The following is a 13,712-nucleotide window of genomic DNA, read 5'->3' on the forward strand; positions in this document are numbered from 1 at the left end:
TGTCACGACCTTCAGAGCGGCTCCGGTGACACGGGGGTGACACCTGCGCGCCAGCGGACACCTCACGGACACGCGTGACCCCCCCACGGCGCGTGGGGAACGCGGGGAGGGGGGGACACGGGGGTCCTTGCGGCGCGGGGGCGCGGGGCGGCTCGGGGTCCCCGCGGGGCCCTCAGGGGGCGCTGATCTCCCCACCGGGGTGGGGCCCTGCGGGGTTCCCGTCCGGCAGCCAATCAGCTCGCGGAGGGGGCGTGTCCTGCCGCGAACACCAGCCCCCTCATGAGTAATTAACAGCACGGGGATCTGGGAGGGGGCGTGTCTCTCCACATCTCCGCCCCCTCATGAATAATGAACAAACCCAGGGCACCCCAGGGGGCGCCGCGAGCCCCGGGAGGGGGCGTGTCTCCTCGCAGCTCCGCCCCCCTCATGAATAATGCAGCAGCCGCACGCTCATAGCGCCCGGGGCGCCACCGCCGCCGCCTCCAGCCCCCAGAGCCCCCCGAGCCCACTCAGAGCTCCCCGGCCGGTTCCCCCCGCCGCCCCAGCCCGGACACTCCGCTCCGGACCTCCGGCGCCCGCCCCCGGCCCAGCGCTCCGGCCGCGGACCCCCAGCCCGGTGGGACACTCCGGAGCCCCCGAACCGGTGGTTCCGTTCCGACACCCCGGAGCCCCCGAACCGGTGGTTCCGTTCCGACACCCCGGAGCCCCCGAGCCGGTGGTTCCGTTCCGCACACCCCGGAGCCCCCGAGCCCGGACGCCCCCCGCCGAGTCGCCCCTCGGGCTCACCCCCCGACCCCGCGTGTCCCCCGGACCCCGCCACCATGTCGCGGCCGCTGACGGACCAGGAGCGGCGGAAGCAGATCAGCGTGCGGGGGCTGGCGGGGGCCGAGAACGTGGCGGAGCTGAAGCGGAACTTCAACCGGCACCTGCACTTCACGCTGGTCAAGGACCGCAACGTCGCGACCCCCCGGGACTATTACCAGGCGTTGGCGCACACGGTGCGCGACCACCTGGTGGGGAGGTGGCTGCGCACCCAGCAGTACTACTACGAGAAGGACCCCAAGGTGCGGCGGGTTCTGGGGGGGCTGGGGGGTCTGGGGGTGCGCACCCAGCAGTACTACTACGAGAAGGACCCCAAGGTGCGGCGGGTTCTGGGGGGCTGGGGGGGTCTGGGGGTGCGCACCCAGCAATACTACTACGAGAAGGACCCCAAGGTGCGGCGGGTTCTGGGGGGGCTGGGGGGGTCTGGGGGCTGCGCACCCAGCAGTTCTGCTATGGGAAGGACCCCAGTGTGGGGGGGCTGGGGTCCTAAAGGGGTCTGGGAGGTGCAGAGGATTGGGGGGGGGGGTCTGGGGACTGCGCACTCAGCAGTTCTGCTATGGGAAGGACCCCAGTGTGGGGGGGCCTGGGGTCCCAAAGGGGTCTGGGAGGTGCAGAGGATTGGGGGGGGGGTCTGGGGGCTGCGCACTCAGCAGTTCTGCTATGGGAAGGACCCCAGTGTGGGGGGGCTGGGGTCCCAAAGGGGTCTGGGAGGTGCAGAGGATTGGGGGGGGGGTCTGGGGGCTGCGCACTCAGCAGTTCTGCTATGGGAAGGACCCCAAGTGGGGGGCCGGGGGGCTGGGGGGTCTGGGGACACTGGGGGCTGGGGGGGGTCCGGTGGGGCTGGAGACACTGGGGGCTCCGAGGGGTCCAGTGGGGCTGGGGGGGTCCGGTGGGTCTGGGGGCTCCGGGGACATCGGGGGGCACCCGGGGACACCGGCGGCCGCTGCCCCTACACCCCCAGTGCTGGGGGGGTCAGGGGCGCGGGGTCACGGGCGCAGGTCTGGGGGGGTCCCAGCAGGGTCACCCCCCCCGGGCAGTTAAATTTAACGTGACCTTTCCCGCTGCCATTTAATCCCGACACCGGATAGCGGGGGGGGCGTGGGGCCGGGGGGGTTCCCCATGGCCGGGGGAGCTGTGACCCCTGCTGACCCCCCCGCCCCCCCCAGCGCATCTATTACCTGTCCCTGGAGTTCTACATGGGCCGCACGCTGCAGAACACGATGGTGAACCTGGGGCTGCAGAGCTCGTGTGACGAGGCGCTCTACCAGGTGACACACCGGGGACACGGGGGACTGGGGGGGCATGGGGGACACCGGGGATGGGGGGGACACTGGGGACAGGGGGGACACTGGGGATGGGAGGGACATGGGGGGTGGGGGGGACATGGCGGATGGGGTGGACACGGGGAGCATGGGGGACACTGGGGACACCGGGGACAGGGGGACATGGGCACATGGGGGACGAGGGGGACACGGGGGGACGGGGGGGAGAGTAAAGGGACAAACAGGGGGACATGGGAGGGACACAGAGGAAATGAACAGGGGGACATGGGGGGAGACTAAAGGGACAAACGGGGGACATGGGGGTGACATGGGAGGGACAAGCAGCGGGACATGGGGGGATGAGTAAAGGGGGACATGGGGGGACAAACAGGGACATGGGGGGGGGACATGGGAGGGACGTGCAGGTGACACGGGGGGGTCGTGAGGGGTACGTGGTGGGGACAAGTGAAAGGACAAGCAGGGGATACAGAGGGGACACTGGGGTGGTGGCGTGGGGGGTCACTCTGGGTGACCGGGGGTCTGGGGGTTCTGGGGGGTGTCCCTGTCCGGGGGAGGTTGGGGTCCCCCCTGACCCCCCGTTTCCCCCCAGCTGGGGCTGGACATGGAGGAGCTGCAGGAGATCGAGGAGGACGCGGGGCTGGGGAACGGGGGCCTGGGGCGCCTGGCAGGTACGGGGGGGCTGGGGGGCCCTTGGGGTGCTGGGGGGGCCTGGGGAGGCCCCGGGGGGTCCTTGGGGTGCTGGGGGGACCCGGGGGGTGCTGGGGGTGCTGGGGGGGGGCCAGGGGGCCTGGTGTCCCCAGGGATGTCCCTGTGCTCCCCTCGATTCCCTGGGGTGTCCCTGGGGTGCTCCTGGCCCCCCTGCTCACCGGGGTGTCCCTGGGTCCCCGTTGTCCACTCGGTCCCTGGTCTCTGCACTGTCCCCATGTCCCCCTGTCTGTCCCATTGTCCCCACTGTCCCTGTGTCTGTCCCCATGTCTGTCCCGTTGTCCCCACTGTCTCGGTGTCTGTCCCCATGTCTGTCCCTGTTGTCCCTATGTCTGTCCCCATTGTCCCCATGTTCCTCGTCTGTCCCAGTGTCTGTCCCCATTGTCCCCACATCTGTCCCGTTGTCCCCACATCTGTCCTTATTGTCCCCATATCTGTCCCCATATCTGTCCCCATGTCCCCACGTCTGTCCCGTTGTCCCCACACCTGTCCTGATTGTCCTCACGTCTGTCCCATTGTCCCCATACCTGTCCTGATTGTCCCCACATCTGTCCCCATGTCCCCACGTCTGTCCCGTTGTCCCTAGCCTGCTTCCTGGACTCGATGGCCACCCTGGGCTTGGCCGCCTACGGCTACGGAATCCGCTACGAGTTCGGGATCTTCAACCAGAAGATCGCGGGGGGGTGGCAGGTGGGTCCGGGGGGGGTCCCGGGGGTTTGGGGGTGCCCGGTTTTGGGGTGTCCAGTTCGGGGGTCCCATCGCTGTCCCCCAGGTGGAGGAGGCGGACGATTGGCTGCGCTTCGGGAACCCGTGGGAGAAGGCGCGCCCCGAATACACCATCCCCGTCCATTTCTACGGGCGCGTGGAGCACGGGCCCGACGGGGCCAAGTGGCTGGACACGCAGGTGGGCGGGGCGGGGCAAGGGTGGGCGGGGCCAAGGGTGGGGTGTGCGAGGGCGTGTCAGGCGGCGAGGGTGGGGAGGGATGCGCGGGGGGTTCTGGGTGTGGCCGGGTGTTGGGGGCAGAGTGGGGTGTCTGGGGGTGTCCAGGGGTGTCCGGGGGGGTCCCGGTGACACCGGTTGTTGGGCAGGTGGTGCTGGGGATGTCTGGGGGTGTCCGGGGGGTCCCGGTGACACTGGTGGCTGGGTAGGTGGTGCTGGGGGCGTCTGAGGGTGTCCGGGGGTGTCTGGGGGTGTCTGGGGGTGTCCGGGGGTGTCCAGGGGGGTCCCGGTGACACCGGTTGCTGGGCAAGTGGTGCTGGGGGTGTCCAGGGGTGTCTGGGGGTGCCCAGGGGGTCCCGGTGACACCGGTGGCTGGGCAGGTGGTACTGGGGGGGTCCGGGGGTGTCCGGGGGTGCCCGGGGGGTCCTGGTGACACCGGTGGCTGGGCAGGTGGTACTGGGGGGGGTCTGGGGGTGTCCGGAGGTGCCCGGGGGTGCCCGGGGGGTCCCGGTGACACCGGTGGCTGGGCAGGTGGTGCTGGGGGTGTCCGGGGTTGTCTGGGGGTGCCCAGGGGGTCCCAGTGACACCGGTGGCTGGGCAGGTGGTACGGGGGGGGTCCGGGGGTGCCTGGGGGGTCCTGGTGACACCGGTGGCTGGGCAGGTGGTGCTGGGGGGGTCCGGGGATGTCCGGGGGTGCCCGGGGGGTCCCGGTGACACCGGTGGCTGGGCAGGTGGTGCTGGCGCTGCCGTACGACACCCCGGTCCCCGGGTACCGCAACAACACCGTGAACACCATGCGGCTGTGGTCGGCGCGGGCGCCCAACGACTTCAACCTCAAGGACTGTGAGTGCCCCAAAATCGCCCCAGAGTAACCCAAAATAGCCCCAAACACACCCAATACCCAACGACTTCAACCACCAAATCCACCCCCAACGTCAACACCCTCAAACACCCCAGAAGCACCCCAGACCCCCCCAAAACTCCCTCTGACCTCCCCCGGCCTTGTGTCCCCCCCAGTCAATGTGGTGGGGTCCCCATGATCCCCTGAACCCCCTCATTGTCCCCATGTCCCCCAGTCGATATTGAGGGATCCCCGTGACCCCCGTGTCCCCAGAGTCAATGTCGGGGAGTCCCCATGAACCCCCTGACCCCCGTGTCCCCACAGTCAATGTCGGGGGGTCCCTGTGACCCCCCCCTGATCCCCGTGTCTCCACAGTCAATGTCGGGGGGTCCCTGTGACCCCCCCCGATCCCCGTGTCTCCACAGTCAATGTCGGGGGGTCCCTGTGACCCCCCCTGACCCCCGTGTCCCCACAGTCAATGTCGGGGGGTCCCTGTGACCCCCCCTGATCCCCGTGTCTCCACAGTCAATGTCGGGGGCTACATCCAGGCCGTGCTGGACCGGAACTTGGCTGAGAACATTTCCCGTGTGCTGTACCCCAATGACAACGTGAGGGGGCACGGGGGACATGGGGAGCTGGGGGGGTGGGACCCCGTGTGCTGTACCCCGATGACAATGTGAGGGGGCACGGGGGACATGGGGAGCTGGGGGGGTGGGACCCCGTGTGCTGTACCCTGATGACAACGTGAGGGGGCGCGGGGGGCTGGGGGGGTTGGGAGGGGTGGGGGGAGGTCAGGGTCCAGGGGCGCTGGGATAGGGGTGTCCTTGTGTCCCTATGGGGGTCCTGGGTGTCACGGGGGGGTCTGTGGGGACAGGGGGTCCCGGGGGGTCCCTGGGGGGTTCTCTGGGGGTGTCCTGTGTGACAGGGGGGGTCCTGGGGGTTGCCTGGGGGTGTCCCGGTGTGACCAGGGGTGTCCCGGGGGGCCCCGGGGGTCCCTGGGGGTGTCCCGGTGTGACGGGGGGTCCCTGTGCCATTTCTTCGAGGGGAAGGAGCTGCGGCTGAAGCAGGAGTTGCAGTGTCCCTGGGGCTGTCCCGGTGTGACCAGGGGGTCCTGGGGCGGTCCCGGGGGTCCCTGGGGGTGTCCCGGTGTGACAGGGGGTGACGGGGGTCCCGGTGCCAGTTCTTCGAGGGGAAGGAGCTGCGGCTGAAGCAGGAGTTGCAGTGTCCCTGGGGGTGTCCTGTGTGACCAGGGGGCCCTGGGGGGGTCCCGGTGTGACCAGGGGGTCCTGGGGAGGTCCCGGGGGTCCCTGGGGCTGTCCCGGTGTGACCAGGGGTGTCCCAGGGGCGTTCTGGGGGTCCCTGGGGGTGTGACAGGGGCTGACGGGGGTCCCGGTGCCAGTTCTTTGAGGGGAAGGAGCTGCGGCTGAAGCAGGAGTACTTCGTGGTGGCCGCCACGCTCCACGACATCGTCCGGCGCTTCAAATCCGCCAAGTTCGGGAGCCGCGACCCCGTGCGCACGGCGTTCGACACCTTCCCGGACAAGGTGACGCCCGTGTCCCCCGTCCCCCTGTCCCCCCGTCCCCCATCTCCAGCCCACGTCCATGGGTTGTGTCCCTATTCTGTGTCCCCAGCCCGTGTTCTCCCCATGACCCCAGCGCTGTCTCCGTGTCCCCCGTGGTGTCCCCATGTCCTCCCCGTGACCCCAACCCTATCCCCATGTCCCCCCTGTGACCCCAGCGCTGTCTCCATGTCCCCTGTGGTGTCCCCCGCCGTGACCCCAGCGCTGTCCCTGTGTCCCCCCCATGACCCCAGCGCTGTCTCTGTGTCCCCCGTGGTGTCCCCGTGTCCCCTCCGTGACCCCAGCGCTGTCCCTGTGTCCCCGTGGTGTCCCCATGTCCCCCCCGTGACCCCAGCACTGTCCCCATGTCCCCCATGATGTCCCCCCCGTGACCCCAGCACTGTCCCCATGTCCCCCATGATGTCCCCCCTGTGACCCCGGCGCTGTCCCCGTGTCCCCCCCAGGTTGCCATCCAGCTCAATGACACCCACCCCTCCCTGGCCATCCCGGAGCTGATGCGGATCCTGATGGATGAGGAGCATCTGGGCTGGGACAAGGTGACATCGGGGGGGACACAGGGAGTGACACAGGGCTGGGGTCCCCAAAAGCCACCGCTTACCCTGGGGCTGTTTACCCCCAGGTGGGGGCGCTATGGGGCAGTCCCACATGTCCCCGTGTCCCCAGGCGTGGGTGGTGACAGTGTCCGTGGGTCCTGGGGCTTTGTGGGTCCAGTGCTGTGGGGCAGCCCCAAATGTCCCCGTGTCCCTGTGTGCCCAGGCGTGGGACGTGACCGTGCGCACCTGCGCCTGCACCAACCACACGGTGCTGCTGGGGGGTCCGTGGGTCAGTGTCCCTAGGTCCCGCAGCTCTGTGGGTCCGGTGCTGTGGGGCAGCCCTACATGTCCGCGTGTCCCCGTGTCCCCAGGCGTGGGACGTGACCGTGCGCACCTGCGCCTACACCAACCACACGGTGCTGCCCGAGGCGCTGGAGCGGTGGCCGCTGCACCTGCTGGAGTCGCTGCTGCCGCGGCACCTGCAGATCATCTACGAGATCAACCAGCGCTTCCTGGACGTGAGCGCGGCCCCGGGGGGCGGGGCATGGGGGGCTGGGGGGTCTGGGGGAGCATGGGGGGACGGGGCAGTTGTGGGGACAGGTGGGGCCTGGACACCTGGGTCCCTCTCGGACACCTGGGTCCTCAGCGGGTTTATGTCCCCCAGATGTCCCCAAGATGTCCCCCGATGTCCCTGCTGTCCCCTGACGTCCCGCTGTCCCCAGCGCATCTATGCGTTGTTCCCCAGGGACCCCAATGTCCCTCTGTCCCCCAATGTCCCCCGGTGTCCCCTGTCCCCCGATGTCCTGGTGTCCCCCCATGTCCCCTGACGTCCCCTGTCCCCGCTGTCCCCAGCGCGTCTACGCGTCGTTCCCCGGGGACCACGAGCGGCTGCGCCGGATGTCGCTGGTGGAGGAGGGCGCCGTGAAGCGCATCAACATGGCCCATCTGTGCATCGTGGGCGCGCACGCCGTCAACGGGGTGGCGCGGATCCACTCCGAGATCCTCAAGAACAGCGTGTACGGTGTCCCCCAGGTCACACCGTGTCACCCATGTCACCCCGGGTCACCCCATGTCACCCTGGGCCCTCCCAGTGTCCCCCTACACCCCTGTCACCCCAGTGCTGTCAATGGGGTGGCGCGGATCTGCTCCGAGATCCTCAAGAGCAGCGCGTACCGTGTCACCTCGGTCCCTGCTGTCTCCTGTGTCGCCCTGGGTCCCCCGTGTCACCCCCGTGTCACCCCCGTGTCACTCCGTGTCCCCCCCAGGTCCCCCTGTCCCCCCCAGTGTCCCCCAGTGCTGTCAATGGCATCACCCAAATCCACTCCAACATCCTCAAGAGCAGCGTGTAGGGACCCCAGTGTCCCCCTGTGTCCTCTTGTGTCCTTCTGTGTCACCTCAGAACCCCCGGGTCCCTCTCCCCATGGCCGTGGGTCCCCATGTGTCCCCGTGGGACCCCCAGTGTCCCCTGCCGTGTCCCACGCCCCCTGCCCCACACGTTTCCCCCCAGGTTCAAGGATTTCTATGAGCTGGAGCCCCACAAGTTCCAGAACAAAACCAACGGGATCACCCCCCGGCGGTGGCTGCTGCTCTGCAACCCGGGGCTGGCGGACGTCATCGCGCAGGTGACAACCGCGGCGCCCCCGTCACCTGGGGGGGGTCTGTAGGGTCCCGTGGGGTGGTCAGTGCAGCTTTGGCGTGCCCCTGACCCCCCATTTCCCCGTATGCCTCGGGGCAGATGTCTGGGCCATGAGGTGAAGTGGGGTGGTCAGTGGGGTATTGGGGGTCTCAGGCAGTGGGGGGTTCAGGGGCTGCCAGTGGGGTTTTGGAGTGCTCTTGAGCCCCCATTTCCCCAGTGCATTGGGGAGGATTCCATGGCCTTGGGGTGCAGTGGGGGGGGGTCAGTGGGGTACTCCTGGGGCTCTGGGGGGGCAGTGGGAAGGTGCAGTGGGGGGGTTCTGATTTTGGGGTGCCCCTGAACCCCCGTTTCCCCAGCGCATCGGGGAGGACTTCGTCGCTGACCTGGACCAGCTGCAGCAGCTCCGGCGCTTTGTGGATGACGATGGGTTCATCAGGGACGTGGCCAAGGTCAAACAGGTACCGGGGGGACATGGGGGACACGGGGGGCTGGAGGAACACGGGGGTCGTGAGGGGACATCTGGGGGCTGGGATGTGGGGGGCACACGGGGTGACTTGGGTGACTCTGCCCACCCCCGATCCCAGGAGAACAAGGTCAAGTTCACGTTGTTCTGGCGAAGGAGAGTGGGGGCTTTTGGGGGGTGCTGGGGTTCTCAGGGGACCCTGGGGGTGTGTGGGGGGTCTCGAGTGACGCTACCCACCCCCGTTCCCAGGAGAACAAGCTGAAGTTTGCGGCGTTCCTGGAGAAGGAAAGCGGGGTGCGCGTGAACCCCGAGTCGCTCTTCGACGTCCAGGTCAAGAGGATCCACGAGTACAAGAGGCAGCTGCTCAACTGCTTGCACGTCATCACCCTCTACAACCGTGAGGGACCCCAAAACCCCCGACCCCCAACCCCCTCCAGGTTCCCCTGGGCCCCTCAACCCCCCCCCCACCCCCCACCTTACTTTTGGGGTTCTGCTCCCCAGGGATCAAGAAGGAGCCGAACAAGCAGTTTGTGCCACGAACCGTCATGATCGGGGGCAAGGTGGGGGTTGGGCGAGTCCTGGGGGAGTTTGGGGGGGTTGGGAGCTCAGGTGGGTCCTGTGGGGAATTGGGGTGCTCAGGGGGGCCTGGGGGGATTTGGGGGTCCTGGGGGACTTAGGGAGCTCAGGTGAGTCCTGCGGGGAATTGGGGGGCTCGGGGGGGGCCTGGGGGGATCTGGGGGGGCTGGGGGGCCTCAGGAAGGTCTTGGGGGAATTTGGGGGGGCTGGGCGAGGCTCGCGGGGTCCCTGTGGGTGTGGGGGTGACCCCGTGCCCCCCCAGGCCGCCCCCGGGTACCACATGGCCAAGATGATCATCAAGCTGGTGACGTCCATCGGGGACGTGGTCAACCACGACCCGGCCGTGGGCGACCGCCTGAAGGTCCTGTTCCTGGAGAACTACCGCGTGTCGCTGGCCGAGAAGGGTACCCCAACCCCCTGAACCCCTAAACCCCCCAAACCCAAAACCCCTTGAACCCCATAACCCCCTGAACCCTAAACCCCAACCCCCCAAACCCCAAAACCTCCCAAAAGTCCCCGATACCCCAGCACCCAGACACCCCCAAACCCTGAACCCCAGAACCCCTGAACGCCAACACTCTCCAAACCCTCTGAAGCCCCAAGCCCCGACACCCCCGCGCCCCGAACCCCAACACCCCCGAACCCCAGACCCCACCCAGGAACCCCCAGAACCCACCCAGGGCTGCCCAGTATTGCCCCAGTTCCACCCTGGGCACCCCAGTATTGCCTTGGGCTGTACCGTACAGCTCCCATACCGCCTTGGGCACCCCAGTACCCCCCCCGGGCACCCCATATTGCCCCGTGCCGTCCTGCAGTGATCCCGGCGGCCGACCTGTCGGAGCAGATCTCCACGGCGGGGACCGAGGCGTCGGGCACGGGGAACATGAAGTTCATGCTGAACGGGGCGCTGACCATCGGGACGATGGACGGGGCCAACGTGGAGATGGCGGAGGAGGCGGGGGAGCAGAACCTCTTCATCTTCGGCATGCGCGTGGAGGACGTGGAGAAGCTCGACCGGGAGGGGTGTGTGGAACCGGGACCCCCGACGGGTGGGACCGCGTGGCAGCCCCACAGAGACCGTGGCATCCACAGGAAGCCGACCCAATGGCGCCCATGGCAACCCAACGGCGCCCATGGATCCCAATGGCGCCCGTGGCCACCAGGACCCCCCCCAGGTCCCCATTGCACCCAGGACCCCCCCCATCTCCCCATGGCACTCAGGACCACCCCCCATCTCCCCATGGCCCCCAGGACCACCCCCATCTCCTCATGGCACTCAGGACCACCCCCAGCTCCCCATGGCCCCCAGGACCACCCCCAGCTCCCCATGGCTTCCAGGACTACCCCCAGCTCCTCATGACACTCAGGACCACCCCCATCTCCCCATGGCACTCAGCACCACCCCCAGCTCCCCATGGCCCCCAGGACCACCCCCAGCTCCCCATGGCCCCCAGGACTACCCCCGGCTCCTCATGGCACTCAGGACCACCCCCAGCTCCCCATGGCTTCCAGGACTACCCCCAGCTCCTCATGACACTCAGGACCACCCCCATCTCCCCATGGCACTCAGCACCACCCCCAGCTCCCCATGGCCCCCAGGACCACCCCCAGCTCCCCATGGCACTAAGGACCACCCCCAGCTCCTCATGGCTCCCAGGACCATTCCCCAGCTCCTCATGGCCCCCAGGACCACCCCCAGCTCCACATGGCTCCCAGGACCACCCCCAGCTCCACATGGCCCTCAGGACCATCCCCAGCTTCCCATGGCTGCCAGGACCACCCCCAGCTCCCCATGGCACTCAGGACCACCCCCAGCGCTCCCCGTGGCCCCAGCGCTGCCCACGTCCCCTGACCCCTGTCCCCCCAGGTACCGCGCGCGGGATTTCTACGAGCGGCTGCCCGAGCTGCGCCAGGCGATCGATCAGCTCAGCAGCGGCTTCTTCAGCCCCCGCCAGCCCGACCTGTTCCGCGACATCGTCAACATGCTCATGAACCACGACAGGTGCCGGGGGGGATGCCCGGGGTGGGGCCGGGGCCACCCGGATGCCTGGGTCCCCTTCCTGGGGTTCCCGGACGCCTGGGTTCCCCCGACCCCCCCATTTCCGTATGTCCCCAACCCAGGTTTAAGGTGTTTGCGGATTATGAGGCGTATGTCAAGTGCCAGGAGAAAGTCAGTGCCCTCTACAAGGTGGGGACCCCTCCCGAGGGACCCCCACAAAGGGAGGTGGAAGGATCTGGGGGGGGGGTCCCGTAAATCCCAGGGTAGTGATGGGGGGGGGGGCCCAAAGCCCTGGAGAGGGGACGGGGGTGGTCCCCGAATATCTGGAGGGGGAACAGGGGAGTGTTTTTGGGGCTGCGCCTCCCTGACCCCTCCCGGTCCCCCTAGAACTCACGGGAATGGACGCGGATGGTGATCCGGAACGTGGCGGCCTCCGGAAAGTTCTCGAGCGACCGCACCATCGCTCAGTACGCTCGGGAGATCTGGGGGGCGGAGCCCACGCGGCACCGGATCCCCGCCCCCGACGAGCCCCGCGAGTAGCGGGGACCCCCGGACCCCCCGGGCCCCACACCCGGATGCCTGGGTCCCTCCCCTGGATATTTGAGGCCCTTGCACCTGGATGCCTGGGTCGTCCCACACAAACACATGGAACCCCCTGTATCCCACTATCTGCTTTGACAACGCCCCCCCTCCAAACCCATCCCATAATAACTGGGGGGCCTGAATGCCTGGGTCCCCCCCAGTTCCCTTACTACTGAAGACCTGGGTCTGCCCAAACCCCACCATGTGCTTTGACCCCCTCCAAAATCCCACCCCATAATAATTGGGGGGCTCGGGGCAGGGAGACAAACTCCTGGATCCCCAGGTCCCTCCTCTGGACGCCTGGGTCGTTCCTCCGGATGCCTGGGTCCCTCCTGGAGGCGTTTGTGGCTGTTTGGGACTGATTTGTGTTCTTTGGAGATCGGTAATTTCTAACTTATTCTGGGGGGGTCCCTCCTGTTCCCGCCCCCCGTCAGCAGGAACCGGGGCCAGCTCCAGTGGCGCTACTGGGAGAACTAACGTAGGGGGGTGAAAAGAAGAAAACACTAACAGAACAATGATAAAATAAACCAATATAAAATTGAATAAAGCAAAATAAAATAAAGAAATGGTGGAAATTGGAGTTTCTCTCTCGTTTTCTTTCCCGAAAAGGCCCGACAAAGCCTGATAGAGACCAACAAGGCTTGACAGGGCCCGACAGAGCCCAACAGGGCCTGACAGAACCTGACAGAGCCCCACAGGGCGCTACAGGGCCCGACAAGGCCCGACCGAGCCAAACAGAGCCCGACGGGGCCTGACAGAGCCCCACAGGGTACTACAGGGCCCGACAGGGCCTGACAAAACCTGACAGAGCCCCACAGGGCGCTACAGGGCCCGACAAGGCCTGACCGAGCCCAACAGAGCCCCACAGGGCACTACAGAGCCCAGCAGAGCCCGACAGAGCCTGACAGAGCCCCACAGGGCGCTACAGGGCCCGACAGGGCCTGACAAAACCTGACAGAGCCCTACAGGGCGCGACAAGGCCCGACCGAGCCCGACAGAGCTCGAAAGAGCCTGACAAGTCCCGACAGAGCCCAACAGAGCCCGACAGGGCCTGACAGAGCCCCACAGGGCGCTACAGAGCCCAGCAGAGCCCGATAGAGCCTGACAGGGCCTGACAGAGCCCCACAGGGCGCTACAGAGCCCAGCAGAGCCTGACAGGGCCTGACAGAGCCCCACAGGGCGCTACAGAGCCCAGCAGAGCCCGACAGAGCCTGACAGAGCCGGACAGAGCCCCACAGGGCGCTACAGGGCCCGACAAGGCCCGACCGAGCCCAACAGAGCCCGACAGAGCTCAAAAGAGCCTGACAAGTCCTGACAGAGCCCGACGGCGCCCGACAGAGCCTGGCAGGGCCTGACAAGGCCCGAGAGAGCCTGACAGAGCTCGAAAGAGCCTGACAAGTCCCGACAGAGCCCAACAAGGCCTGACGGGGCCCAACAGCATTCGACAGGGCCTGACAAGGCCCGATAGAGCCCGACAGAGTTCCACAAGGTCTGACAGGGCCCGACAGGGCCCGATTAGGCTCGACAAGGCCCGGCAAAGATCGACGAGGCCCGACAGGTCTCGACAGAACCCAACAGAGCGCAACAAGGCCTGACAGAGCCCGACAGGGCCCGACAACTCCTGACAGCACCTGACAGAGCGCTTTGGGTCCCGACAAGGCCCAACAGGGCCCGACAGAGCCTGAGAGGGCCCGACAAGGCCTGAGAGGGCCCGAGACAGCTTGACAGAGCCCAACAGGGCCCGACAAACCCC

General features: G+C 67.7%; 1 protein-coding gene across 1 annotated transcript; it reads left to right on the forward strand.

Annotated features, from left to right (window-relative positions):
• Positions 1-178: 178 nt before the first annotated feature.
• PYGM (glycogen phosphorylase, muscle associated) lies at positions 179-12,539 on the forward strand. The gene is made up of 20 exons (XM_065862189.2): positions 179-1,064; positions 1,989-2,090; positions 2,695-2,773; positions 3,397-3,500; positions 3,583-3,714; positions 4,482-4,593; positions 5,117-5,199; positions 5,991-6,134; positions 6,614-6,706; positions 7,075-7,221; positions 7,556-7,719; positions 8,211-8,325; positions 8,696-8,797; positions 9,052-9,199; positions 9,304-9,362; positions 9,641-9,782; positions 10,194-10,401; positions 11,246-11,380; positions 11,500-11,566; positions 11,765-12,539. Exons 1-20 carry the CDS (start codon positions 822-824, stop codon positions 11,915-11,917), a joined length of 2,532 nt encoding a protein of 843 aa, XP_065718261.1. The 5' UTR covers positions 179-821; the 3' UTR covers positions 11,918-12,539.
• Positions 12,540-13,712: the final 1,173 nt, after the last annotated feature.

This window comes from Patagioenas fasciata, chromosome 39 (genome assembly GCF_037038585.1).
Source record: "Patagioenas fasciata isolate bPatFas1 chromosome 39, bPatFas1.hap1, whole genome shotgun sequence".
In the NCBI taxonomy this organism is placed as follows: domain Eukaryota; kingdom Metazoa; phylum Chordata; class Aves; order Columbiformes; family Columbidae; genus Patagioenas; species Patagioenas fasciata.